Source organism: Mchenga conophoros, linkage group LG11 (assembly GCF_057382185.1).
Source record: "Mchenga conophoros isolate Kocher_MC1m ecotype Shallow Benthic linkage group LG11, M_conophoros_male_GT1.1, whole genome shotgun sequence".
NCBI lineage: Eukaryota > Metazoa > Chordata > Actinopteri > Cichliformes > Cichlidae > Mchenga > Mchenga conophoros.
In genome coordinates, this window is record NC_140536.1 from 38,637,838 (window position 1) to 38,665,627 (window position 27,790).

Sequence of the window (27,790 nt, forward strand, 5' to 3'; positions counted from 1 at the left end):
AGAAACAGAGAGTCAGCGTTTCAGTTTCAGCTTTATTTCTTTATTTTCTGTAAAACACGGTGAACCTCCAGCCGCTGCGCTTTAAAAACACCTCTGGGTTCAAAACGTTTTCATATGTACAACACTCAACGTTCCCTGGTTATGACAATAAAAATCTCAATAGAAACAAACTTTATTATTCAAATATGAAGCAACAGACGCAGAGCGCTCAGCTGTTCTCGTTTTGTTTTTTAACTCTGGAGTCTAAAAAAAACATGAAAAAAAACTATAAACATTAATGACAGAAATTAATATCAATAAAAAATATGAAAAATATGAAATATGGCCTTTAACTGATCCCTAATCCACACACAGGTCAGCAGCGCCCTCCACTGGCAGAGACTGGAACTGCAGGCTTACTCTGCACAGTTATTGCATAACAAGAAAACAGTCTCACACGCACGCACACGCGCACACACGCACACACACACGCGCGCGCACACACACGCACACGCACGCACACATGAATTCTGGGATTTCTTCCTCAGTTTTGAACTTTTTGACCTACTGAACGTCGTATGAAAGGAAAAAACAAACAAAACATTAAACAGGAAGTAAAACACGATTTTGTTCCAGGATCGCCGCACGAAGCTTCTCCGTCCGTTTGATCGAACGCGTTTTGGTTTTATTCTAACAGAAGAAGAAAAAAGAAACGCTGCTGCTGAACACGAAGGCGTCTCCGATTCCACCAAAGAAACTTTTAATAAAATATTTCATATTTTTATTTGTATTCATGGTGTGAACATGATCAAAGCTTCATCTATAAACACTAAAGTCACCTCTGAGCTTTTCTTTAAAAAAAATTTTCTGCCTCTGTGACGGCTGACATCCTTATATGGTCATCTGCTCCTCTGCAGGCTTCCAAAAGCTGACCAATCAGGCCTTAGCGTTTGGAGTGAGAGTGGAGGTCAGATTATGCAGAACTTTACAGCCTGGAACAGGAAGTGCTTTTCAAAATGAGTCATTTATTATTGTTAAATGAAAACTAGAAGAAGAAATATTTAAGATTTAACCCTGTGAAACGTGTCCGATTATATTTGTAATATTCTCTCAGATTCAAAAAGTAGAAAAAAGCATTTTAATAAAATTACGGCTTTAATCTCAGAAAATATTCGAGCTTTTTAATCTTTCTGTACCTGCGGTGGTCCTGACACAGGCGCCGCCGCGGCCCGAGGGCGCCGCCGCGCCTCCTCCAGGAGGTGGTGCAAAGATCACACGTCCAGACCCGAGTGCAGCACTTTGACTTCTTGGGATTTTCATGACGTGACCTGATTGGCTGATGCCTGTGATGACGCGAAGTGCGGTGCATTTTTATTGGCTGCTCTACGGCAGCCTGTCAGTGTGAACATATTGGTCAGATCAGGTGGCGATCAATGAGCTGATCAGGTATTGATCGACGGAGCGAAAGCTGACCTCTCGCCTCGGGTCACTGAGACTGAAGGACGAGGTCAATCGATCAATGACTGGAGCGGCTGCTGCTCGTGATGGCCGGGCTGAGGTGGGAGGAGCTTGTCTGCAGGTCCTCAGAGATCAGCTTCATTTCGTTTTTCCCGTCCTCGACTGTGACCTTTATCTTGTGAGCGACCTGCAGGGGGCAGCAGATACACCTGAACCTCCAGTCCCACTGCTCTTCCTCACCTTCGTCACCTCCCGACCTCCTGAAACCAGCAAGGCTGCTCTGAAGCTCCTCCCCCAACACGCTTGCTTTGGACTCAAGGTTTCCCAAAACCTTCCAGGCTGAAACAGGAAGGATTTTGATTGCGTTTTAATCGTTCGGGGTGGTTCCTACGGCAGCCGGTCAGGGCCATGATGGAATATCTTATCTTTAAATACAAAAAACATTTATCCTTTCAGGATTATAAATTCTTTTTTCTAATAAACCTCATCAGGCGGCTTTCATTAACGCGGCTCTAATAATCTATGTGTTTATTTTGGTTATGATGTCGAATTTTCAGATTAAAGCAGCAAACGAGGAAACATTTAAAAATAATTTTCCTCGTAAATGTACGACTTTTATATTTGTTTTTCGCTCCTCGTGAAACTTCCGTAAATTTAAATTCATTCAAACATTTTCAGAATAAAATAAAATCTGTTTAAAACAGAAAGAGAGATTTTGTAGTCGTGCAGCTTCCTGTCAGGCTCCGATTGATCACAATCACATGTGTTGATAACGCGCTCTTACATTTGTTTTAAGGCGGGGCTGGGACTCTGCTGGGACCTCGCCATCCTGGGCGAGCGCATCGAGCTTCGACCTTCAAGCGGTCAGGCAGACGTGCGGGCTGATCTCACAAAGGTGGCGGCGAGCTAAACGCTTTCTTCTTAAATATGATTTTTATATCTGAGTTATTTACAAAAATAAAAACTTTATACTTGAGTTCATAAAAACACACGAGGAGGAGGAAGGCTCGCACTCCTCTTTGAAAAGCATCACTTTGGGTTCAAAGGTCAGCTGACCATCTGCAGGCGGCGGGAATGTGGATGTAACAGACAGACGTAAGCTGGTCAAAGGCGCCGTCGATGCTCCGCCTTCAGATCAGCTGACACTCACACAGAGAAGCCAAAGAGCAAGCAGATCGTGTGATGACACGGGACGCGTCGACTCACAGCGCCGAAGCGGGACATGGTGGGTGTGTCCATTCTTCATGTACAGACTTCGTGCAGCCACGGCAGTTCTCCAGCTGAGGGGCGTGTTCTCCTGACGAGCCTCGGCGGGATAAAACTCGGCAATGCTCAGCTGCTGTAGGTCGACGCTCGTGTCCAGTCAGAGGCAACGTAAAGGTGGGCGGGTCGGAGCATGCTCACACGTCAAAATGAGTTCTGCATAAAAGAGCGGAGCAGCCCGAGCAGAAGCAGCACGCACGGTCAGGGGACAGAAGTCAGAGGACAAAGGTCAGGGGTCATGGCTAAGTTCCTGTTAAAGTAGCTGTCAGAGCAGAAAGTGGCTTCCACACCGCTCTCACGCCTCCGCTCCTGTGGCGTGACGCCATCATGACGGCCGGGTGTGGGCGGGGAGTGGTCAGAAAGCTGCAGCAGGTTTCTGACTTCAAGCAAGCGAGAGCGTTTTCAGTTTAAGTGCCATTGACAGTGAGGCTCCGCCTCCTTCAGTTTATCCCTCCCCCAACACAGATGTCAGCTCCTTCATCGATGAAGGCGCATTCTTCCAAAGCTCGCTCGACAGACCGGCTGTGGGGGAGCGACGGAAGGGTGGAGTCCTCTCCAGGTGCGGGCGCCGTTCCCGGAGCGTCGGCGGCGTCACTTGAGCCGGTCCGAGCGGAAGGAGTCCTCCACGGCCGGGTCGGCCAGCATCAGGTTGCCCTCCAGCATGTCCAGGGACAGCGGGTCCATCCGGAGCTGGTCATCCAGCGAGAAGGAGTCCATCTCAAAGCCGGGGACGTTGGACAGCGCGCTGGCGATCTCTTTGGACAGGCCCGTCGGAGAGTCGCCTGCAGACGGAGGGGGAGGGGTTTAGAGGCGTGCAGGAGAAACAAACAGAAAACACGACGCTTGGCTCGCGTCTCGCTGACCTGTGAGGATGATGTTGGGCACGTTATGTCGTCCGTCGCTCCCGCTGAAGTTCTGGTTCTGATTGTTGAGGAGCTGCTGGTCACTGAGGTCCTGCAGGTCTAGCGCCCCCTGGCTGTTGGAGGGGAACTGGTTCTTGTCTGCGCTGCAGCTCAGACCGCTGTGGTTCAGGGACAGCATGTCGGCCTGGGTCTCTGTGGCGAACTGCAACGGGAAGAGAAAGCTGAGGTCACGTGACTCGATAGAGACGCCGCGCAGAACTGAGATGGGCTGTCACGGCGCAGGAGGGTCATCCTCAAAATCATCAAAACCTGAAGAAGCATGAACTTTAACCTCTTTAACCAACCACGCTACAGAATACAGATGAAACTCTACCCTCCACCTGAGCTCCACAGCCAATCATCTGCCTCCATCTCCTTCTGTCCCACCCACCCTCTGCACCTCCTTCTCTTCTCCACCTTCATCTTCCACCCTCCCTCCTCCGCACATGCTCAGACGATCTCAGCCCCTCTTACAAACACCCTGCAGCTATACTGACAACCAATCAGCTTCCTTCTATTCAAACATGTGACATCACTCCTTTACCTGCTGCTCAGATCTGCCGGTGAGCTGCAGGCTCAGGTAGGGGTCGTCCAGCAGAGAGCTGAGCAAAGCATCCTGGGAAAAAGACAACAGAAAGACAAAGTGATTAAATCCAGTTTCAGCCGAGGATGTAAAACACGCGCGCAGACACACACTTAAACTAATCTGTTTGGTGTCAGCCTCATGTTGGTCACATGACTCTCAGCGTCCTCACTAGCGTGCTGATGTTTACGCCTTCTGCCTCCTCCAGGACGGCCCGTGTCTGGCGTCTGTCCCGGGAACGCCACTATCTCTCAGCAGTAGGGCTGGGCGATATGGCCTAAAATCCATATCGCGGTATAATTTGAAGCACGTGTGGTAACGATATATATCACGATATATTCTTTTCTTCTGTATAACGTATTTTCCAAACTATAAGGACTTAAAATCCTTTAATTTTCTCAAAAATCGAGAGTGTTCCTTATGTATGAATTCTGGTTGTGCTTACTGACCTCGAACCGATTTTGGCTGTAAAAATCTGTTAAATAATGTTTTAGTGTAACTTTGGTAAGCAGCACTGCTTGATGGATGTCAGAGCATTACGGCTGCCGTAGGGAGGAGCTTCACGGAGTAATCTGGGTCCAAAACTCCGTCTGCTTCAGGTCCCAAAGTCAAACGAACACTGAGTTAAAAACGGTCTAAATTCTTTCATCTTTAATTAAATCATCAGCGTTGCTGCTTTACCAGGTGTAACAATTAAGTTTAACATCCAGACATCCATTCGCTTCCGCTTATCCTTTTCAGGGTCGCAGGGGGCGCTGGAGCCTATCCCAGCTGTCATAGGGCGAAAGGCGGGGTACACCCTGGACAGGTCGCCAGTCTGTCGCAGGGCCAACACACAGGGACAGACAACCAGTCGCACTCACATTCATTCGCACATTCACACCTAGTGGAAAACAGAATTTATTAAATTTAACGGAGTTAGAAGTTAACAGGAAGTTAGCTCGCTAGTTTCCACCTAAACATTTCATACCATGTTCTGACTGAGATTTTTGAAACTAATTCAAACGTACAGCTCTGCTGCCACTTCTAACATAAAGACAGAAAACTAAACAGCAGTGGCGTTTGCAGGGTTACTGAAGTTGGACTACCTGCTATATAATGTTGTGCTACGTGATTGCTAGCGACACAGCTATGTTAGCATAACATTAGCACAGTGAAGCTGGAGGATGAACGCCAACTTTTTTCCACTCGATAAAAGTTAACGTGACGGATTCTGGTGGTCAGGGACAAATGCAATGGCATAGCAGGATGCTATACACGGGCCAAACTTCAGTCAGGAGCAGTGTTGGGAAGGTTACTTTTAACATGTATTCCACTACAGATTACAGATTACATGCCCCAAAATGTATTCTGTAACATATTCCGTTACATTACTCAATGAGAGTAACGTATTCTGATTACTTTGGATTACTTAATATATTATCATGCTGTTTACAACTACATGAATGTGATTTATTACTATTACTGAAGGTCCGCGGCTCCGAACCATAGTAAAGGGACCTCTGGCTGATACGTCGGGTTCGTGTCGGGCTCGTAGCTGAAAACTAGCTTCACTTTGCTAGCGAGAGACAGAGAAAGGCGTTGAAAGGCTGCTGCAACAGAACTTTATTGTTTCAGAGGAAAACAGGAACACAGCGTACAGTCGAGTCTTAACAGCTTACTCACAGCTGGGCTCGTCAGGCTCTCTGTTTGGCTGCAGTGGTTATTATTATATTTACATGCTTCCAGCTCCCGTTTCTGCTCGGTGACAGCTCGTACTTTTCCTTTCTCTCCCTCCCTCGCTCACAGACACATCACGGGTACGGCAGTCCGTTCTCCCTGCAGCACGGACTACACTGCCCATGATGCTTTCGACCAAAACAGGCGCAGCTTGATGACATCATCAACATGCGCTATCGTGGTAGAGCGGTATAGTCAAAATCTCTATCGTTGGCCAAATTTATATAGTTTCTATTGTATATCGTTTATATCGCCCACCCCTACTCAGAAGACAAACTTTCAGAGCAGAAATCCTTCGCTGACGCTAAACTACGAGATACGCACTCAGAGCGCCGCTCCTGATTGGCTTATTTGCTTTATAGTAACCACACTCGTGCTGCAGTCACATCCCAGGAGTCACAGCCAGGCGCCTCCAGCATGTTTCACATCCTGGAGGCCGGAGCAGCAACACACTGAGCGAGGAATGGTCTCCTTCACACCCCTTGGCGTTACCTCAAACCAGGTGGAGGTGACTCCTCCCCCTATGACCTGCGCACAGATGAAATTTTGGTGCTTGTTTAACAGCCGTTGCCGTCGAAATACAGACGGAGCGTCCTCCTCCCGGCTGAGAGCCCGCTCCACAGGTCTCCCCAAGTAGAGTGTCATGGGCGTGATGATGGGCGTGGCCTCTAACTGCTCCTCAGAACCAGGAAGTGCAGTTGACCTCGTGAGGTCACAAACTGCTGCAAAAAAATGTCAAGATGGAAACACGTCTGCGTGCTCTGAAAGTGTTCACGGTAACACGTCTTTGATGAAGTCACTGCTGAAGAGTAACCAGCTGATCCAGGTGGGAGGACCTCACCTCTGACCCTGACACAGACGAGTCTCAGGAGTTTATCTGCCGCGTGAACAACGACGACATCATCACGTGGGACACGCCAGCATCCGCCACAAACACGCAGCAAAACCACAACAACTCCGAAATCCACGTCTCAAACAATCAGAACTGCTCGTGCATGGGCGCCGCGACCTGAGCGTCAGCAGAACGAAGCATTATGCTGCAGGGACAGCGGCCGGCTCCGCCTACTTTAAGGCGAGTGTATGTGTTTAACTTGAGCGTTGGCGGCAGAGGTCACTCACGTTGTAGATGTCGGCGGGGAGGCTGTGGCCGGCGTGCTGCTGGTGCTGATGGAGGCCGGCTCTCTGCTGCTCCGCTTCCTGTTTGGCGTGGCAGAGTGAGGACGAGGAGGAGGTCTGGACGCACTGCTCCGGCACGCCCTCGCTCTTCACAGGGGGCGCTGCGCTCATCTGCGGTCCCATCAGCCTCTGCTGCTGCGAGGAAACACGGTGGTGAGCGCCAGAGCTAACGGAGGGGAACTTTAGAATCAGGACTGAATTTGGGGACGTACCGCTCCGAAGTGCTGCTGCAGGTGCTGGTTCCGCATGTTCTGCAGGTGGAGCTGCTGCTGGCTGCTGGGCCGTGGCTGCTGGAGGCGGAGCGGCGGCTGGTGGTGGTGCTGAGGCAGCGTCGTTTGCTGCGCGCCGGGCTGGTGCTGGTGGGACTGGCTGAGCGGGTACGGAGGCAGCCGCTGATCCACAGGAAGCCTGCTGGTGTCCAACGGGACGCCCTGCAGAGGGAAGCGGGACGTTAACCCCGGGAAACTCTGTTAAACTGCATCACTTCCTGTTTGTATTGATTTTGAACAGGTGATCGCTTACCTGTGTGATGGAGGACAGGGTGGGTGAGATAGTCGGGGAGAATTGTTTGGAGTGATGCCGCCGTGAGTCGCCGCCCAGCGGCAGGATGAGCGGGGACAGCTGGACGCGGCGGCGCGGCGACGTGCTGAGCTGCGGCGGTGGCTGGCCCTGCCCACTCATCAGTGGCGAGTAGGAGGAGGAGCAGGAGCCAGAGCCGCCCACGCCGCTGCTGTAACCAGGGTTACCGCTGGACGCAGACTGGAGGGAGGAGTTACTGAGAGACGAGTGCAGCGATTGGCTGCTGAGGGAGGATGGCAGCGACGGCGAGGAGCTCAGGGACGACTGCAGCGAGGGGTTGCTGAGCGATGAGTGCAGGGAGGCGGAGCTAAGGGAGTTTGAGAAGGAGTGGCTGCTGAGTGATGACTGGATGTTGGGGTTGCTTAGTGATGACTGCAGGGAGGGGTTACCGAGCGTGCTCTGTAACGATGCCAGGAGTCCTGAAAGACACAAGAACAACAACAACGTTAACACCGAGCACTCAGCTGATCGCACCTCGCCATCTACCAGCTCCGTCCCAGGAGGTCGCAGCAGGTGTAAACATTACCTGCAGTTCCTGTCTGACCTCATTTACAATAAACACGCGTTCCCTCGTCCACCTGGTCCGCAGCCTGTCAGAGCACGGGACAACGATGCAGACGGTAACCTGAGGTCGAGCTCTCAGCCACTTCCTGCCTGAGGTTGCCTCACAGACGACTCAACATTTTCCGACGCCGCTTCCTCCCTCAACAAAAATCCTCCTCTCGGGTTAAATTTAGCGCTCGCCCACGGACTTCCTCTGCCGACTCTGACAGTAGAGCTCAAAAGAAGAGCCGCTCGCTGTCAGAAACGCCGCAGCAGGAAGAGTGGCCTCTGCTGCGGCGACTACACCCTCTGGTTCTCCACCCTAAACTCTCATCCTCCTACGGCAGCTTCAGTCTTCCTGATTCTCCCGGACCTTCGCACGTTTCAGCAGCTAACAGCACGACCTGTCCGACTCGCCGTCGCAGACATTACTCTGAAACACGGGACCACGGACTCACTTCCTGTACCGTGTGTGGTCCCGCCGAGTCACCGCTGTCCCAAACAGCCTCTCGAGAAACAAATGGAGACTCAGATCTTGAGGAAACAGCAGCTGTTCAGCAGAAGTTCCTGATAACTTAGTCTGATACTGGCCGACCGCGGCCGTCCTATTACACGTGGAAGCGAACAGGGGTGTGTCTAAAGGAGGGCGTGGGGTGTACGAGACCCTATCAAGGCTTTTGTAACATTTTTCACATTGAAAGTGAAACAATGTTAAATGTTGTTTATTTAAAAGCTTTTTTTCACAAATCAATACAAACGTACACGAGGCGCTGACCTGAGGGTCGTCAGGCTGGACGCTGAGTTATTATTTATATTAATAAACATCTGCAGCATCATAACGTTGTTCTCAGCAGCACAAAAACTGTTTGAAAAATGTAATCCTAATATAGCGTGAATACAATCGGGGGTTTAGTTTATGTTGTGTGCAGTAAAACATTGCAGTTTTTAAAACCAACCTTTGTTCTGACAGACCTGTTATTATTGCCCATTAATAAGACAAAAGTATTTCTTATCCGATTACTTAATTAATCGATGGAATAGTCAATAGATTACTCGATTACTAAAATAATCGATAGCTGCAGCCCTTTTCTGCTCTCACCTGCACAGATTTCACACCTGTCAATCATTTCACTGCTAACACGACAGACTGCAGTTCAACACATCGCAAAACGTGTGCGGTTACAAAAAGTCATTAAACACCTGTAGCCACGCACAAACTCACAGGTCACAGCTTCACTTACCTGGTGGGTGGTGGAAGCTGCCGTTTCCTCCTTGCGCGTTGGCGGCGTTGATCCCCAGCTGGGTGAGGGTGGAGGCCAGGTTTCCCGTGCTGCTGCCACCACTCAAAGAGGACGACCCTGGGAAACCCGGTTCGTCCTGGTCCAGTGGCGTGGGCAGTGGCGAGGGGAAGTGGAGGCTGGAGAGGTCAGGCAGCGAGCCGCCAGTGTTCAGCGCCGAGGGAACACCATGAGCCGGCGTGGACGGCTGCTCCGGGGAAGTGAAGATACTGACAGGAAACAGAACAAGGTCAGAGAGATTCACATCACAGCTCAAGTTCCTGAAGCTTTACCTGTCTCCAGGTAACGGTTAAACCAGGCCATTCTTAACAAATCAGGCTAAAGCATCACTCAGATTGACAGAGTGTGGCTAACAGGAGCGACAGACTAACAGAGATCGGCTAACAGGGGCTACAAACTAACAGAGAACGGCTATGGAGATGGGTTTTTGCTACCCCCCCCCCCAACCAAAAAACCCATCTCCATAGAGACTGTGTCAGCTCCCACACAGACAAAAAACAAACTAAAAACCAGCAACAAACAACTTAAACATAAACAATTACAAAGAAAGAACAATAAAGTATCCACATCTGAACCACAAAGTAAAACAGTGAAATGTGGATTATTAAATATTAGGTCTCTCTCCTCCAAGTCTCTGTTAGTACATGACTTAATAATTGATCAACAAATCGATTTACTCTGCCTTACAGAAACCTGGTTGCAGCAGGATGATTATGTTAGTTTAAATGAATCAACTCCCCCGAGTCATTCTAACTACCAGAAACCTCGAAGCACAGGCCGAGGGGGAGGTGTGGCAGCAATTTTTCACACCAGCCTATTAACTCATTCACTGCCAGCCATTGGCAGTGAATGAGTTAAACCCATTGACTCATTCACTGCAATTGACGGCTATAGACGTCAATGGCAGTGAATGAGTTAATCAACCAAAGACCAAGACAGACTTTTAATTCATTTGAAAGCCTGATGCTTAACATTGTCCACCCCAGCTGTGAAACTCAAAAACCAGTCTTACTTGTTATCATCTATCGTCCACCTGGGCCTTACACAGAGTTTCTGTCTGATTTCTCAGACTTTATATCTGATTTAGTTCTGAGCTCAGATAAAATATTTATTGTGGGTGATTTTAACATCCATGTAGATGCTAAGAATGACAGCCTCAACATGGCATTTAATCTGTTATTAGACTCAATTGGTTTCTCTCAAATGTAAAAGAACCCACCCACCACTTTAATCACACTCTAGATCTTGTTTTAACATATGGCATAGAAACTGAACATTTAACAGTGTTTCCTGAAAACCCTCTCCTGTCTGATCATTTCCTGATAACATTTACATTTACAATAATTGATTACACAGCAGTGGAGAGTAGACTTTATCACAGTAGATGTCTTTCTGAAAGCGCTGTAACTAAGTTTAAGAATATAATCCACCCACTGTTATCATCTTCAATGCCCTGTACCAACACAGAGCAGAGCAGCTATCTGAATGCTGCCCCAACAGAGGTCGATTATCTTGTTAATAATTTCACCTCCTCACTACGTACGACTCTGGATACTGTAGCTCCTGTGAAAACTAAGGTTTCTAATCAGAAGTACCTGACTCCGTGGTATAATTCTCAAACACGTAGCCTAAAGCAGATGACTCGTAATCTGGAGAGGAAATGGCGTGTCACAAATTTAGAGGATCATCATTTAGCCTGGAGAAATAGTTTGCTGCTTTATAAGAAAGCCCTCCGCAAAGCCAGAACATCTTACTATTCATCACTGATTGAAGAAAATAAGAACAACCCCAGGTTTCTCTTCAGCTCTGTAGCCAGGCTGAGAAACAGTCAGAGCTCTGTTGAGCCAACCATCCCTTTAATGTTAACTAGTAATGACTTCATGAACTTCTTCACAAATAACATTTTTATCATTAGAGAAAAAATTACCAATAATCATCCCACAGATGTAATATTATCTACAGCTACTCTTAGTACCATTGATGTTAAGTTAGACTCTTTTTCTCTAATTGATCTTTCTGAGTTAACTTCAATAATTACTTCCTCCAAACCATCAACGTGTCTTTTAGACCCCATTCCTACAAAACTGCTCAAAGAAGTCCTGCCATTAATTAATTCTTCGATCTTAAATATGATCAACCTATCTCTAATGATCGGCTATGTACCACAGGCCTTCAAGCTGGCTGTAGTTAAACCTTTACTCAAAAAGCATCTCTAGACCCAGCAGTCTTAGCTAATTATAGGCCAATCTCCAACCTTCCTTTATATCAAACATCCTTGAAAGAGTAGTTGTCAAACAGCTAACAGATCATCTGCAGAGGAATGGTTTATTTGAAGAGTTTCAGTCAGGTTTCAGAGCTCATCACAGCACAGAAACAGCTTTAGTGAAGGTTACAAATGATCTTCTTATGGCCTCTGACAGTGGACTCATCTCTGTGCTTGTCCTGCTAGACCTCAGTGCAGCGTTCGATACTGTCGACCATAATATCCTATTAGAGCGATTAGAACATGCTGTAGGTATTACAGGTACTGCACTGCAGTGGTTTGTATCATATCTATCTAATAGACTCCAGTTTGTGCATGTAAATGGAGAGTCCTCTTCACACACTGAGGTTAATTATGGAGTTCCACAGGGTTCAGTGCTAGGACCAATTCTGTTTACATACATTATGCATTTATTACTTCCAGGCTGGACGACTGTAATTCATTATTATCAGGAAGTCCTAAAAACTCCCTGAAAAGCCTTCAGCTGATCCAAAATGCTGCAGCAAGAGTCCTGACAGGGACTAGAAAGAGAGAGCAGATTTCTCCTGTTTTGGCTTCTTGTTAAATCCAGAATTCAAAATCCTGCTCCTCACATACAAGGTCTTAAATAATCAGGCCCCATCTTATCTTAATGACCTTGTAGTACCATATCACCCTATTAGAGCACTTCGCTCTCGCTCTGCAGGCCTACTTGTTGTTCCTAGAGTATTTAAAAGTAGAATGGGAGGCAGAGCCTTCAGTTTTCAGGCCCCTCTTCTGTGGAACCAGCTTCCAGTTTGGATTCAGGAGACAGACACTATCTCTACTTTCAAGATTAGGCTTCAAACTTTCCTTTTTGCTAAAGCATATAGTTAGGGCTGGACCAGGTGACCCTGAATCCTCCCTTAGTTATGCTGCAATAGACGTAGGCTGCCGGGGATTCCCATGATGCATTGAGTTTTTCCTTTCCAGTCACCTTTCTCACTCACTATGTATTAACAGACCTCTCTGCATTGAATCATATCTGTTATTAACCTCTGTCTCTCTTCCACAGCATGTCTTTATCCTGTCTTCCTTCTCTCACCCCAACCAATCAAAGCAGGTGGCCCCGCCCCTCCCTGAGCCTGGTTCTGTCGGAGGTTTCTTCCTGTTAAAAGGGAGTTTTTCCTTCCCACTGTCGCCAAAGTGCTGCTCATAGGGGGTCATATGATTGTTGGGTTTTTCTCTGTATCTATAAAGCACCTTGAGGCGACTTTTGTTGTGATTTGGCGCCATATAAATAAAATTGAATTGAATTGAATTAACAGAAGCTTTTTGGGACTTACTTGATGCCGGGAACTTCGCAGGACTTCGGCCGGGATGACAACAACGGCAGCTGGGAAAGAAAAATCCAGAACAACAGAAATGACTCAGAAGCATCAAACACAAAATCACTCAGTAAACTTTAGAACAAGCTAAAAACACAAAACTTAAAATGTCAACATGTTTCTAAAACGGACCCTGCAGCAGCTGTGTCAGGATGATAATGAGATTTTGACTCATTTAACTTCCATAAACTAGTGAGAAATGTCCTTCGCATACTCTCAGGACATTTATGGAGATTGGAGGGAGAAATGAATATAAATGTGAATATTTAATGTAAGGGTGAAACAGGCAGATGGTGTTTCTGTGGGTTTTACCTTCTTGGTGTCCCAGGGTTTCATCAGCTTCCCCTCGTCCAACACGTTCTCCTCGATGGGAGGGACAGGATATGGAAACACTGAGGGACATAAAACACCGTGACTCACACATGGAGAGGAGGGCTGTGACGCTTTAATGTGAAAAGCTCAAGGAGGGAAAAGCTGGCGTCCTTCATGCATTTGTCATTGTTGTACAAACATACAGCACAAGATTATCCTGCTAGCTGCACTCTCCTTTGTAACTATGTTGCATCCTTCTCATGTTTGCCCTGTACAGTCTCTTATTGGTCTTTACTTTTGTAAATATGCTCATCTGCCCGACAACAAACAATATTCCTGTTCTATTGACATCCACAGTCATTCATCAGTGAGAGGAAGTTTGACCTTTGGACGTAGGATAAATGTGCGTTACTCACTTCTTCTGCCCTCTCCGTCGCTCTGACCTGCAGCATCACACACACACACACACACACACACACACACACACAGTGGTGATTACAAACATACTGAATCACTGAAACGTGTCCGCTCAGGTCGTCGCCGTTACAATCAAAGCTGGATTTAAATGTTTTCCTGTAATTATTAAAAAAGGATAATCCTGCTGAACAGTTTCACTTTAACTTTCCAACATGTTTGAAGCTTCGCGCCCTGAACACGGACCGTCTTCCAAGTCTCTGATAACACACACCTGTGCTGGCGTCTGTTCGGTTCGGTTTCACTCACCGCCGATTCTGGCGTTCTGGAGGGCGAGCGTGGGTCCGCCAGTGCTGAACGGGTCTCCGGAGGGCGGGTTCATCACACTGGTGTGGAGCGCTGAGTCGGAGTTCGTCCTGAAGGGCGAGAGACACCGACAGAGAGTTAAAGGGGGAGAGGAGCAAAGGCTTGGAGGAGGTGAAGGTTAGCGAGGGTGAAACAAAGAGATGAGACGCCAAAGAAACGCTCTTTCGAACTACGGAGAGACAAAAATGCCAAAATGAAAAGAAGCGACTCAAAAATAAATGAATTTGTCTTTAAAAACCAACAAAACATGAAAAAAATAAAACTCAGACATTTACTTTTCTGTTTTATCTGTTTATGTTTTCACTGATGCTCAGCTGTTAGTCATGTCAGAGTGTAAAAACATAGTAATAACAACAATGATTACTTTGGTCTTTTCTCCTGCACAGTGCTGATTAATCATTAACTAATAATCATTAGCATGTATCGCGACTCTCCTCGCGACCCGACGTTTGGATGTTTTCTTTCAGGTTTTAATATTCGTCCTGGACGAGCAGCTAAACTCCGACGCCGTCAGTTTTCTGTGTTTTACTGCTCACTCATCGACCTTTGACCTTTCACTCTGATTTGCTGCCTTGGAGTAAACACCTGACCTTCAGGATCATCTGCAGATCGAGTTCCAGATGTTTCCACGGGGGTGAAGGTCATGTGATCTCTCGTCTTCCTGCATTTGTGCTACTGTATGTAAATGAAGGCGGAGTCATTCTGATCCATTTACTTGGGCCTGATGTTTAACCGACACTCACAGGAAGTAAAAACGTCTAACAGGCAATAAGAGGAAATATTGGAGTGTTTAATGTGATTTTGGCACTTCTGGCTCCCCGCAGGAGGCTCGCTCTGACTGCAAACAGCTGCACAACATGACCTCTGACCTGTGACAGCAGCTGCTGCACCCGAGGTCAGAGGTTTTCACGAGCAGCAGCTCGGGCCGAGCGATGAAGGAAGGAAGAAAGCTTCAAAGTCTGAAGCATCGAAAAGATCTAATTCTTCTAAAAGTCCACTCTGAAGGTTACAGCTGCAGGAAGGAAGAAGAGGAGGAAGTGAAGGTAGGAGGAGGAAGAGGAGGACGAGGAGGGTTCACCTGTTGAGTGCAGTGGTGGGGAGACGAAACAACTGGCTTTTATCTCCGGGGAAGTTTCCAGACCAATTCCTTTATGATCGACAAAAACAAAGTTATTTTGGTCTGACGAGCAGGAAGCAGCGACGAAAAGTCAAAGGGTGACGAAGAGGAGCAGAGGGAGGAGGCTCAGAGACAAACAAGCCAAGCAGAGAGGGAGGCTCCGCGGCCTCGAGCTGCCGGGTCCTGCTGTACGGTGGCCCTGAGCTGCCAAACAAACCCGAGCGGTTGAATTCTGTTCATTTGTTTGTGACGGCAGGATGAAGGTCGAGCTTCTCCCACTTTTCATGTGTCGTGGTTTTCACTCCCTGTGGGGGCGTTCGCGTGGAGGATTTCAGGTCCCGCGGCTCCTTCAGTCCTCGTAACGCTCCGCCTGCGGCGGGGAGGGGTCAGCTCAGCTGGAGGCTTGCTGGACGCGATCTGAGCTGATGTTTCTGCACATCGTGACATTTAACCGCCCCGCCCCCTTCCTGCTTTGTTGTGGTTTTTTCTGAGTGCGTTATCGCCACCGTAGTTTGTGCTCAGACCCCCAACCTGACCACGCCACCGTGCTCCTACAAAGGAGGTGGAGCGAGCGCAGGCAGACCTGAAACCAGTCAGTGGCAGAAACCTGCGGGGGCGGAGCTTCATAGGACACCTGGAGTTCGGAAGCCGGCCTCCCTCTGAAGGAAACGCAGAAAGAAGGCAGGAAGCAGCGGAAGAAGCCAAGAAGAAAGAGCCAAAGATTCCAGAAGAAGAAGAAGAGCAGGAGGAACACAGGCTGGAATCGGCTCCTCTCGGTCAACGCGAGGACCACGGGACCCTCTGAAGCCTCAGAGTCACCTCGCAGTCACTGCAGCGGGGAGGCGAGTCTTCCTCGAGCGCTGCGGGAGCACGGGTTAAACGCCCGTCACAATCACAGAACATCTGTGTACAGATGTTATTCACGGGTCAGACTGCAGCAGAGTGTCTCCTTCACAGCCTGAGGCGGAGCTTCATCTCCTCCGGTTTCTGATCTCAGAGGAGCGTCGAGGTTTTACTGCAGCGACGCTGAGGCTTCAGGAGGGAACAGCAAGCAGGAGCGAAACCAAAGAAACAGACCTGCCGACAGACACACGGACACACACACAGCGGGGAGAGCAGGGGGCGGGGTTAACAGACAGCACCTTCTCCAGCTGGGGTCGGGTGGCGGCGACAGGTAGGCGGGGCTGTACGGGGAGCTGTCCATCTGAGGAAGCAGCAGGTTAAGGAAAGCACAGAGCTTCATCAGTTTCAGTATCAGGAGGAGCTAAACGAGCTTCAGATGGCGCCGACACCACGCTGACCTGTAGAAACTCACCTGTGTCGCTTCTCGGGGGCTAAATCAGCTCATCGGGTTTGAATGACCCCGCCCTGTTAGAACACGTTAACCCCGACAGCCCGATGTCGTTTTTTTCTTTAAACTTATTGTTAACTTATTTCTGATTCATCATCGGGGTTTCTGCAGGACGCGAGCGGAAGAGGATGAACTCTGAACTCTCGCCCTCACAGGGAACGCTCAGTGCAGTCTGAAGAACTCAGAGCTTCACCACAACTTCTTACTCAAACCAAGGTCAAAGGTCGCACTTCTGTCAGACGGGAGGAGCTTCAAGTGTGGAGACGAGCGTGCCTGCACGACTTGTTTTTCTGAGCAGCTTTTTCACTGCTGCTGTGACACAAACTCAACGTGATCACTCGGAGTTTCTTAGATAAAAGTTCCTCGCAGTGGCTCTCAGCATCAGCCCCGCCCCCTCGCCCCATCGACGCAGAGGACGACTGAGAAAGAGCGCGACAAAAACGACCCGTCCAATAAAGCATCGACATCTGTGAGCTCGCCGCCCGACGCCTTTCCTGCACTTCCTGTCTCCTTCTGTTATCCTAAAAGCTGAAACACTGGCTTCATGACGCATCACTGCGACCACAGAGGGGAAGGAGTGCACCACCGCTGGATTTTACCGCCACGCCAAAATCTCTAAACGCTCACTGTCAGCTGACACGCCATCCTCCGTCACCACGAACACACACACACTGATTTATTCCACACTCCATCCTGGAGCTGCTGCTGCAGATTTTTGGTCATCCGCTGCTGAAAATAGTTCCCAGCAATCAAAGTGCAGCTGAGAGGTTTCACAGTCTTTACAGGAAGTAAACAGACAGACAGGAAGTCGGGAGCACAGGAACAATCTGGAATAAGACAGGGAGCCTCGCGTAAACTGAAGGATACTTTGCGATATGGTCGGACCGGCGAGACGAAGCGGCGGTCCCGCTGCACTCGCTCCACCAGCCCGTGATGCCGCGTCGCCCGACTGGACTCCAGAGTGGACGGGAAGGAGCCCTGAGGAGGGGGGGGGGGGGGACAGAGAGGGGAGGAATGAGAGGAGAGGACAGAGTCAGCATCATTTCCACACCTGTAAATACTGAGGAAACAGGAAGCCTCACACACTTCAAAATAAAAGCCCATAATAATGTGACCTGGTCAGGATTACTCTGCTCAGTATTTGTAATCTCAGATATTTACTCAGAGAATTCGTTCACTGACACATGTTGTGGTTATTGAAACAGCATTTTTGTCTGACCTTCGAGTATAATTCAAATAAACTGAACAAAGATGAGGCGGTGAGGTCAGCCTGTAGGGACCAACGGCTGTTTGTAAAGTGAAGCTCGTGTCCCGGGGCAACCGCGGTCCCAGAGTTCCCCGCACGACCCCAGGGGAGAACTGGAGAGCCCCAAGCAGACGAGACCTTCCTAGATCAGAGGATCAGCAGCTGCAGGAGGGCGTTAACAAGCCACACAACAGAGACCCCGTTGGATCAGGGGGTGGAGCTTCTGCAGGCTACCTGTGTGTGTTTGGGTCGCTCTGATGCAGACAGATCCTTTAATGTGGGATCAGCCATCTGCATCAGACCCACAGGAGGAAACTCAAACACCTGAGAGACGTTCTGTCCACGCTCAGCTCCACTGCAGCAGAGTAGGAGGAGCCACGAACAGCGCCATTACAGACCGAGTGTGATGGAAACACTGATGAGTCAGAGATGATGAGCGGGCTCGGCTTTCTAACTCCTGCTGCCCACATCTGATTGGAGCTCACAGCAGAGACCCGGTGCCTGATTGACTCCAGAATAAAGGAGAGAAAACACTGAGCCAATCGTCTTCCTCGTCACAAAAGAATCAGTAAACACTGACGCTGAAGGCAGAGCGCCGTTTCCTCACATTTCTTTTTTCAGGAAGGACAAAAAAGCATTAAAAATATACACGAGGAGAGTAAAGAGATACGATCAGGACCAAAGATTCAAACCAAAAGAGAAACTAAGCGGATGAGAGGCGACGACAGAGACCGTCTGTGGCTTTGATCACATCTGCCGCACGCAAACCACCGAAAGCATCAGACCGCCTTAAATGTTCTGCAGGAGCCCCACAGGGCTCCATCCTCAGCCCACCTTTATTTCCACCTTATTACTCCAATACTCAAACGTAGGCAGTAACGTTTACACAAAACAGGCGTCTTTATCACGTCAGCAGAGATCGAGCGATACTCTGACGCTCGCTGTCCTGCACCTACGACATAAGAAAAGAAACAGGAAGTGACATCAGGGTGAAAGTGCAGTAGCAGTCGATTACCTGGAAGTCCTGAGGGGTCCTGCCGATCTGGTTCACGTTTGGTAATGAGCCGCCATAGTACGGCCCCTGATTCCTGGCAAGGCGGAGCTTCTGGGCCTGGAGCTGTGAAAAAAAAACACCGTCACTCAGATCAAATACATGAGACGACCACAACCTCGGCGAGCCGCAACTCACCGACCCTGCTTCCCCATACAGACTCGTTACCTGAGCAGGTAACCAGGTGATCACTTCACCTGGTTACCTGCTCACTTCAGTGATGTCGTCAAAGGTTGCGTTTAATGCTTTGGTGCTGTGGTGACGCGAGGGCAGCAGGCGGAGGGGTGGATGTGGGAAGAAGAGCAGCGCTGATGGTGTTACAGATAAGAGTGAAAAAAAGCCCTGCTTTCTTCTCATCGTCTACACCACGTTCACCTCCGCCTGACTCCGCCTTCACCTCCGCACAAGTCGCTCAGCCTGCACAGAAAAACGCCGCTTCCTCGCACCGGTCTCCGCCACAGATTTGGGATTATTGATGACATCACTGTTTACGTCATAAAAGCATCCAAATACAAAGATGGTGGCCCCACTGAGGGCGCCGTGGTTACCTTACACCCAAGTCTCTGAAGCAGAATTATGAAGAGAACAATCTTTGTAGACCTGCAAATACCAGTGCATAAATGAGAAGCAAGGGGGCGGAGCCAGAGCATGCTCAGGCTCAATCCTCTGCCATACGGAACTCGTTCAACCTTCTGACCACGCCCCTTCAGGCTCCAGGTCCAGCTCTGATTGGATGATCACCAAAGAGGAGCGCAGCGGCAACTTCCTGTTTAATCTTCGCTTTAAACAAACCCGAGGGACGGATCTGTCCGTCAGAGGAACAGATTTAAGTCATTCGCCATCTGCGCGGCTCAAATGCATCAAACCAACGACGAAGCCGCGCCGCGTTAACGTCTGAGCTCTCAGGTTCGCCCCGGCTCCAGGAACCGGGGACCAAGCTGGACGTCAGGTTAAAGCAGCGGAGCGCAGACGCCGTTTCTTCTTTACTTTCTTTCTTTATTTATTTGTCACATGTAGTTATAGCTAGTACAACATACAGTGAAATGTTTTTCCTGGCTAAAAAATACTCCCCCCGACTGTGAGAAACATACTAGAAAAGCTTTTACCTAAACTAAGAGACAGGAAAAACTATAAAAATATACATATTTACATAAGTACAAATGTATATAATATGATAAGATAAGATAAGGTTCAGGAAAGAAGAAAGTAAAGTGCGAATTATGTACTATGTGTGAGATTGTCCAGCATATTATCCGGTTTGCGTTTTTGGTTGAGGAGTCTCACTGTTTGTGGGTAGAAACTCCTCCTGAACCTTTCTGTTCTTGTTTTCAGGCTACAGAGGCGTTTCCCTGACCTCAGCAGCCTGAACAGTTTATGGGCGGGATGGCTGGAGTCCCTAGTGATCCTGATGGCCCGGGATCTGCACCTTTCAGCGTAGATGTCCTGCAGTGCTGGTAGAGATGTTCCCATAGTGCGTTCAGCTGTGCGCACAACCCTCTGCAGGGCTTTCTGTTGCTGTACTGTGCAGTTCCCGTACCACACCATGATGTTGTTGCACAAAATGCTCTCAATGACACCAGTGTAGAATCTCCTCTGTATATTCTTGGAGATCTTAAACCTCTTTAGACGCCTCAGGTGATAGAGGCGCTGTCTGCCTTTACTAATAAGGAATTCCGTATGTGTGCTCCAAGTGAGGTCCTCGTTGATGTGAACACCGAGGTATTTCCTTATCTGAAGTGAAGTGACGGCGCCAGTTTAACTGAAGAGCAGCTTAAGATGTGAGGAGACGGCGCAGAGTTCTGCTCTGACGGTTTCAGGTTGTGTCGGGTTCACGTCACGTCCACGTATTCCTGAAGCGTTCCTGGAAACGGTGAGGAGGAGGAGGAGCCAGACACAGCACCTCCTCCTCTTTAACATCAGCTCCTCCTCCATGACACGTAACATAACCACGCTCAACTTCGTCCACAAACGCCGTTTAATTCAGGCCGAGCGGCGCAAACGAGCGGCCATTACATCCACGCATCAGGCTGCAGTTTATGGTCACGCTCGCCAACACGGGGGTCAGAACAAAGAAACAGGTACACGCGTCTGCATCCCAGAATACTACGGACAATGTGCAGATGTACTGATCAACACATCTGTACAGCGATATAAACATCTGTAGACATAACTGCTGCCACCTTTTATTCGACCTCATCTGTATATAAGCTGCTCTGCACAGTAAAGTCAAATGAAGTCAGAACAGCGGCTCAAACGCTCCATTATCCACATGAAAGATCCAACTTGTGCTAAAAAGCTTATGCCTAATATGATGGCCTCAGGTTTTATTTTGAAAGTTTCTAGCCCGGCCCTTTCCTGTCTGCTGAGTGTAGCGGGTCGCGGTTGGGCTCTGGAGGGTCCCACAGACCAGAGCCAGGACCGCGAGCGGCACAACGTCGAGGAGGAGGAGGCCTCTGCAGAGGAAGCTGATGATGTCATTCCAAAGACCTGCACAGAAACCACCAGCAGCTCGGAGCGCTCGCACGGCGCCATCAGCGCCTGCTGTGACGCCACGAGGCTGTCATCTGTTCCCCACTTCTAAACTTACTCATCACAACAAACAATTTCCTTTTTTGTCCGTGAAGTTTGGGGAATTCAGAGACATCAGCCACGAACCACACATCTGTTCCCGCCTTAGGACTCTGCCCGCCGCTGCCATCATCTCCATCGTGAGAAGGGGCAGGCCTCTGAAAATAAACTCAGACTTCCTGTGCCGAGCACAGAGCTCAGCTGGAAGAACACAAACTGGACTGAAAAGCTTTCCCTCCATAATGAGATGACCTCCCTCACAAAGACATCGCCCAGCTCTAGCTCCACCCACAGTGTCTCCTCAGGCTGTGAAGGACCTCCTCGCTGCCCGAGACGTCGTCTCTGCCGAGGCTGATGAGGATCACAACCCGTGTCCATCGCTTCAGGCTGCAGGCGCCGTACACGCTGCGGTATACATCAGCGCAGAGACGGCGTGACCAGCGTGAGCTCGTCTGTCTGCCTCTCAGTCAGGACAAAACGTCAGGAGGCCACGCCCACAAAAACGACCTTTAGCAACACCCAAACAAAAGCCCCTGTTCGTGCGACTATTTTCTCGTCATGCTGTCACAGGATGAGAGTTTCATGTTCAGAAATGCAACTTTTTAACGAACTAAAGCCGATTTCCTGTAATTCTGAACCCAAAATTTGGAAAACCGCTAATGTTATAATTAAAGATGGCTCCCCGTCGCTAATGAGGCAGTGTAATCACAGCAAACCGGTAGCTCAGAAATATTCCATCCATGTGTTTGTGGACGCCTGAGCTAACTCCAACATGGACCCGTTTTATTTTGTAAGAATCCTCCTCTATGCCGACAACGCCGTCCTGTGTCCACGTGACGCTCCACCTGCAGTGCGAGGACGTCCCACTCAGACTGCTGATAAGGTTTATGATCTGAAAAACCCACGGGGGTGGGGGGTTTATCCTTACTTCTTCATCTGCACTGCCACAGATCTACATTCATTTGAAGAGTACATCCTGCTCTAATTTTAACGCTTGAAAGCCGACATCCTTCCTGTGAGAGCGTGACGGTGATTTACTGCACATGCGATCACCTCCTCGCAGCCCTGAGTCAGTGACCCGTACACGTTTCCTTACAAACTGACTCATCGCTGAATTCTTTGGGAGTCGTTTGGTTACAGCTTCAAATGGCTGATTTTCAACAAGCCCTGAGTTTGGCCATTTTTCCTACTTCAGATATGGAAGACTTTGCAGAAACAGAGTCATATGGACGGCGATCAAAAAGCAGAGGGGCCGTTCCTCTTCAGAGGCTGCTGGGAACGTCTATGTAGCCTGCTGTCCTTTGGAGGCGTCGCCCTCTGAAGCCCTGAAAGCAGCGAACTCGCCAAACCGGAGACGTCTTCGGGAACATCTCCGTGCTGTGGCTTCAGTTCATTAAACACCTGAAACACGCTCAGAGCTACAAACTCAGGTCTAAGGGGGGAAACCTGAATGTCCATCACCTGCTCTCAGATCAGATAAGCTCAGCCTCGTTTCCTCTCGCAAGAACGTCAAACTGCCGACGAGCTGCAATCTAAAGAAGAAAAACCACGCTACGTGTTGTGGCCTGCAGACACAGGAAGGTATTGGCCCTGCACGAAAGGTGTTCTTACCTGGCCTCGTTCAGAAAGAAAAGCAGTGAAGTGAAACAGGAGGCACAGCATGTCAGACGGCAGGTTTACCCACCTCTAAACAACCAACACCAGCACCGCTGACCCGCAGAGAGCGAGCACCAAACACTATTCATGTTCAGGTAGAGCTGGGCGATATGAGATTTTTTCATATCACGATATGTTCTTTTCATTTCAGGCGATAACGATATCTATCACGATATCAGCCAAATAACTATATTTGTAAGATTTAAATGTGCCGTTGCTCACAAGTAAAATGTGAAATAATCAGCAGCTTGTTTTTAAATATTTATTTCCCATAATAAGTTCAACAGGGTAGATGTACTTAAGGAACATGAGACTTTTTCAGATAAATAAAGGCAAATATTGCAAACTACACAAAAGGCAGCCGCTAAAGCGTTTAAGTTTCAAAATAGAACAAACAAAACAGACTAAATTGTCAATTCCACTTAGAAACAAAATATTAATTCTAAAAATAAATCTTAGTTTGTTTTACAGAAGAACAGACAAAACTGACTAACTTTTGTCAATATCAAATAAACTGAGAACTAAAAGGAAATTCTCAATCTCTCCTTGTTGTATAGCTGAGCTTTTCAAACAGTTTTAACAGTTACTTTAGTCTGACAAAAGCCGAATGACGAATTAGCGCTTCCAGTCAGAGACTGAGGCTACGTCCACACGTACACGGGTATTTTTGAAAACGGAGATTTTCCGTTTTCGTTTTAAAAAATAATCCCGTCCACACATAAAGGCAGAAATGAAGGAAAACGCTGCTATGAACATGCCAAAGCAGCAGGTGGCGCTAGATTCCTAACCGTGCAGAAATGTTGGCCAATCAGAAGTCTAGAAGCCTCGGTGGGAAAAAGTAAACAAAGCTGGGACATAGAAGCAGAACCGAGTCGTATGTGTGGAGGGACAGTAACTGTGTGTATATGTGAGCATTTAAACACTGCAGAGAGTAGAATTAACAGTATTGTAGAAATTCATTTCACCGAAACAATAACGTGGCGCACAGTGTGACGCATGCACCAGTTTATTGTATTTCCAGACTTGCTTTCGGCACATTTACAGTGCAGCTACTCTGTTTTTGTCAGACTTGAAATAGCCGAAATACCTTCACACTACGGAACTTCTATGGCTCTTCCGTTTGACAATCTCTCCGGCGTTGGAACCATCATCTGTTTTCTCTTCGGTCACGCTCGGTTGATTTTTCTAGTCGGCACACTCATTTCCTCCATTACGCGCTGGCTGCTTCCCAAACAAACACACGTGCGGCTTGGCACTTGTGCTGCACGTAACAAGTCACGCGACGTGACGCTGCGGCTGTGATTGGTTCGGCTCTGCGCTACTTAATTTGGATTGGCTGACCTTTTTTTTTTTTTTTTAAAGAGGACAAGAGCGGCGAGGTCTATCGCGATAGCTTAATTTCTCTATCGAGTAAAAGTTATATCGCGATACATATCGTTATCGTTCTATCGCCCAGCTCTATGTTCAGGGTTGGATTATTCTGCATTCATTCATGTCACAGGCAGAAAAACGATTCACAGCACCAGTCTCACTGAAACCCGTCCATCCTTACAGAGGAGCTCAAGAGGAGCAACTAGCTGCTGCCCACTGATTGACTCAGCAGCAGGTGTGAGCACCTGTGTAAAAGCAGAAGTGTTGCAGCACTCAGGTGTGCTAACAGGATGCCACAATCTTCCCAGGAGTGAACATCCCAACACATTCATCCTGAAAAACCCACAGATCTCAGACTCCACAGGCCTCATTTAGAAGGTTAAAGGTCACGACAGCCAGCTGAGGTTTGTAAAGCCGCAGCAGACTTCAGCAACAGACGAGAGTAAAGTGCACAGCAGCAAACTGCTCGCTGTGAGCGCCGTGGAGGAGGGATGACGATCCGAGTGGACCGTGAACTCCCCGTACATCCGAGTATTCCAGAGTCAGAGTGAGGCCATGTGTCCCGCAGCTGAAGCTCGGACCAATCGGCAGGACGCTGAAGCGAGCGCAGACGGAGCTGCTGCAGCGGTCCAGAGTGCAGAGCTCAGAGAGCTGTGCATAAACGAATGGAGCAAACTTCAGCAACGCTGTGAAGAAGAGTGGAGTCAAACTCCTCCTCAGAGATCTGACAGGCTGATAAAGTCACACAGGAACTGTCACTGCTGAGGGAGGATCAACGAGCTGCTGAATCATGGGGTGGACTCCGTTTGTCTCACACTGCAGAGGGTCCAGTGAGATCCTCCTCCTTCACATGACTGTATGAGTTCAGAGAGAGCTCGATCATGTCCTCGGGTTAAACTCCTGGATCTGCTACAGACCTGCAGCTTTCTACCCGACGTGTGACACCAGTCACCTGTCAGTGAGGTCAAGCCAATAATGATGCGGCTCATGAAACCAGAGGGTCAGACCATCAAACCTCAGGATATTTTCTGTTTTATCACGCTTTCACAAACCCTGGAGGACAAAATCTTTACACAAGACCTAAACAATCAGTCTGGATCCACATGCCTGACTAAATCCATCTGAGCTACACAGAACCAGCACAGAACCAGGGCCTTTCTCAGGACCAACTCGACCCCACAAGGAAACTAAACAGCACCTCATAATGATAAGAAGCTGCAGCTGCTGGTCCTGGACCTGCTCTGTGCAGCATCTGCTGCAGGTTCTGGTCCGAGTGACCCTCCAGAACCAAACCAGGACCATCAGCAGGAGCTGCAATTCAACAGAGAGGGGAAGAAGACTGTCTGACCTGCAGCAGCGTCCAGAGCAACTCACAGCTTCCAGACAGGAAGAACAGAGCAGCTGAACGTTCAGAATAAGAGTATAAAGATGCCTCCACAGCCCACCACGTTCATAAACAGTGAGCTTTTCTCATTCACTCGTGTATGAAATAAACACGTTTATGAAAGACGTGACTGGATGTCAGCCTGAAGCATTCGTGTTTCTGTTCAGCCGTCGGGCCCACGGCTCTTTGGTTTGAGTCCAGGAGAAGCTGTGGCCTACCGTGGTCCATACGCAAGTCCCACCACTCAGCAGCCACCTTCAGGCATCTCCTGAACTACCTTTAATTTTGTGGTCTATGTGCAGAATCACTGTCACATCTGATGTGAAACTAAAATGAATAAAGGTTTACTTTGAAGCATTTATTTCAAAATAAAGGTTTGCTGACTTTGACCCAAAATAAGTATTGAAGGATGAACTTTTACCACTGTGTGATTATTTCAGTACCATTTCTGTGTGTTCTAATAAAATTACACAAACGCACCTAAAAACTCCAAACCCCACGGCAGCATCACGGGCTGGACTCACAGAACAAAAACACCAGCTTCAGAAACACACACCTTTAAACTTGTAAAAAATTTTCAGAAATGACCTCAAACCATCAAAAATAAACTGACAGCCAGACTCCCACATTTTCCCACGACAGTAAACACACCAGCAGAGACCACCTGCCTCCACACTCCGACCCTCTCACCTGCTTCACACCTGAGGGCGTGTTTCAGATCACAGTGACACCCACACATCACCAATGACAAGGTGACGTTAACACATCCGAACCAATCGCCCACCCTGACATTAAAACGGCGCCGCCAGGCCAGAGTCCGTGTAAAGTATGCACGATTTAAGGTAATCTTTCCCGGGCAGGGTGGACAAAGATAAAATCACCACGTCAGATCTGTAAAACGCACATATTTGTTCCACAAGTCAAAGAAACAAATCAAAAATAAAATCACACTATTTTCCTTAGGAGGCACAAAACACGAGTAATGGGAGCTTCATCTACATGAAAGCAAAGCCTGTCAATGGCTGACATTAACGCCGAAGTTGCCAAAGGGACAAAATAAACACCCCGAATTAATTAAGTCGAAGGTGTTGGATATGTGTGTGTGACGTGAGGTGACGTCGCGTTAAAATATCCGGTTTTTGGCCGGAGTTCTGCGGGGCACTGCGAGGCTGACAGCGACGTTCACGTAACATAGTAAACAAGACAAGTTAGCCGCGTTAGCTTCGAGCGCTAACGATGTATCGGAAATGAAGAGCAGTGCGTCCCGGAGAGACAAACACCCAACAAAACCCACACACTGCGTCCCCACGAGGTGATTGCCGCTAAAACAGCGCCAAATCTCAGCAAAGCGCCGCGCAGAGACACCGCACAGCGCTTATCCGGAGCCCGACGAGCCCGGACAAGGCCTCGCTTCCTCCGGCAGCTCTCCTCCTGCCGCCGCCTCTCACTCACCCTGGTCGAAGTGATGTCCATCATGACCTCCTGGAAGGCGGCCGTCTCCTCGGCCTGCCGCTGGGTGTGCAGTGCTATCTTCTCGCTGAACTTTCGCGGGTTGGACGCCCCGGAGCCGGCGCCCGAGGCGGGCCCGGGTCCACAGCCGCCTGAGCCCGTCGCAGACATCTTCACCGAGCGGACGGGACGAGCTGACGTAGTGGAACGATTTCAGAGAGGGGCGGGGTGAAGAGGAATCACTCCCCCGCTTTTTCTGAGCACCAAAACCAGCAGCGAGTCTCGCAGCGGGACCAACCGAAACCCGGCCGAAAACACCCCGCCGGGGAACCGTGTTCACAGCCGCCGGAAGACCGGGACCGGGTTCACAGCCAGGAGCTGACGAGGCAGCAGCTC

The 27,790-nt window shown here is 48.8% G+C and overlaps 1 protein-coding gene across 5 annotated transcripts; it reads right to left on the reverse strand.

The window, feature by feature from the left end:
- Window positions 1-27,613, reverse strand: LOC146565041 (CREB-regulated transcription coactivator 2). Of its 5 annotated transcripts, none has more exons than XM_085292901.1 (16): window positions 27,398-27,613; window positions 18,931-19,032; window positions 17,537-17,647; window positions 16,461-16,522; window positions 15,280-15,348; window positions 14,145-14,251; window positions 13,838-13,864; window positions 13,422-13,501; window positions 13,068-13,117; window positions 9,444-9,709; window positions 7,603-8,078; window positions 7,293-7,511; window positions 7,024-7,212; window positions 4,147-4,218; window positions 3,564-3,765; window positions 1-3,482 (listed from the first exon to the last, which is right to left on the reverse strand). In XM_085292901.1, the coding sequence occupies exons 1-16, from the start codon at window positions 27,563-27,565 to the stop codon at window positions 3,292-3,294; spliced, it is 2,391 nt and encodes a 796-aa protein (XP_085149027.1). In that variant the 5' UTR covers window positions 27,566-27,613; the 3' UTR covers window positions 1-3,291. The 5 variants fall into 5 exon arrangements, with proteins under 5 accessions (XP_085149027.1, XP_085149026.1, XP_085149029.1 ...); XM_085292900.1 differs by having other exon boundaries at window positions 7,024-7,215; XM_085292903.1 differs by lacking the exon at window positions 15,280-15,348 and having other exon boundaries at window positions 7,024-7,215.
- Window positions 27,614-27,790: the final 177 nt, after the last annotated feature.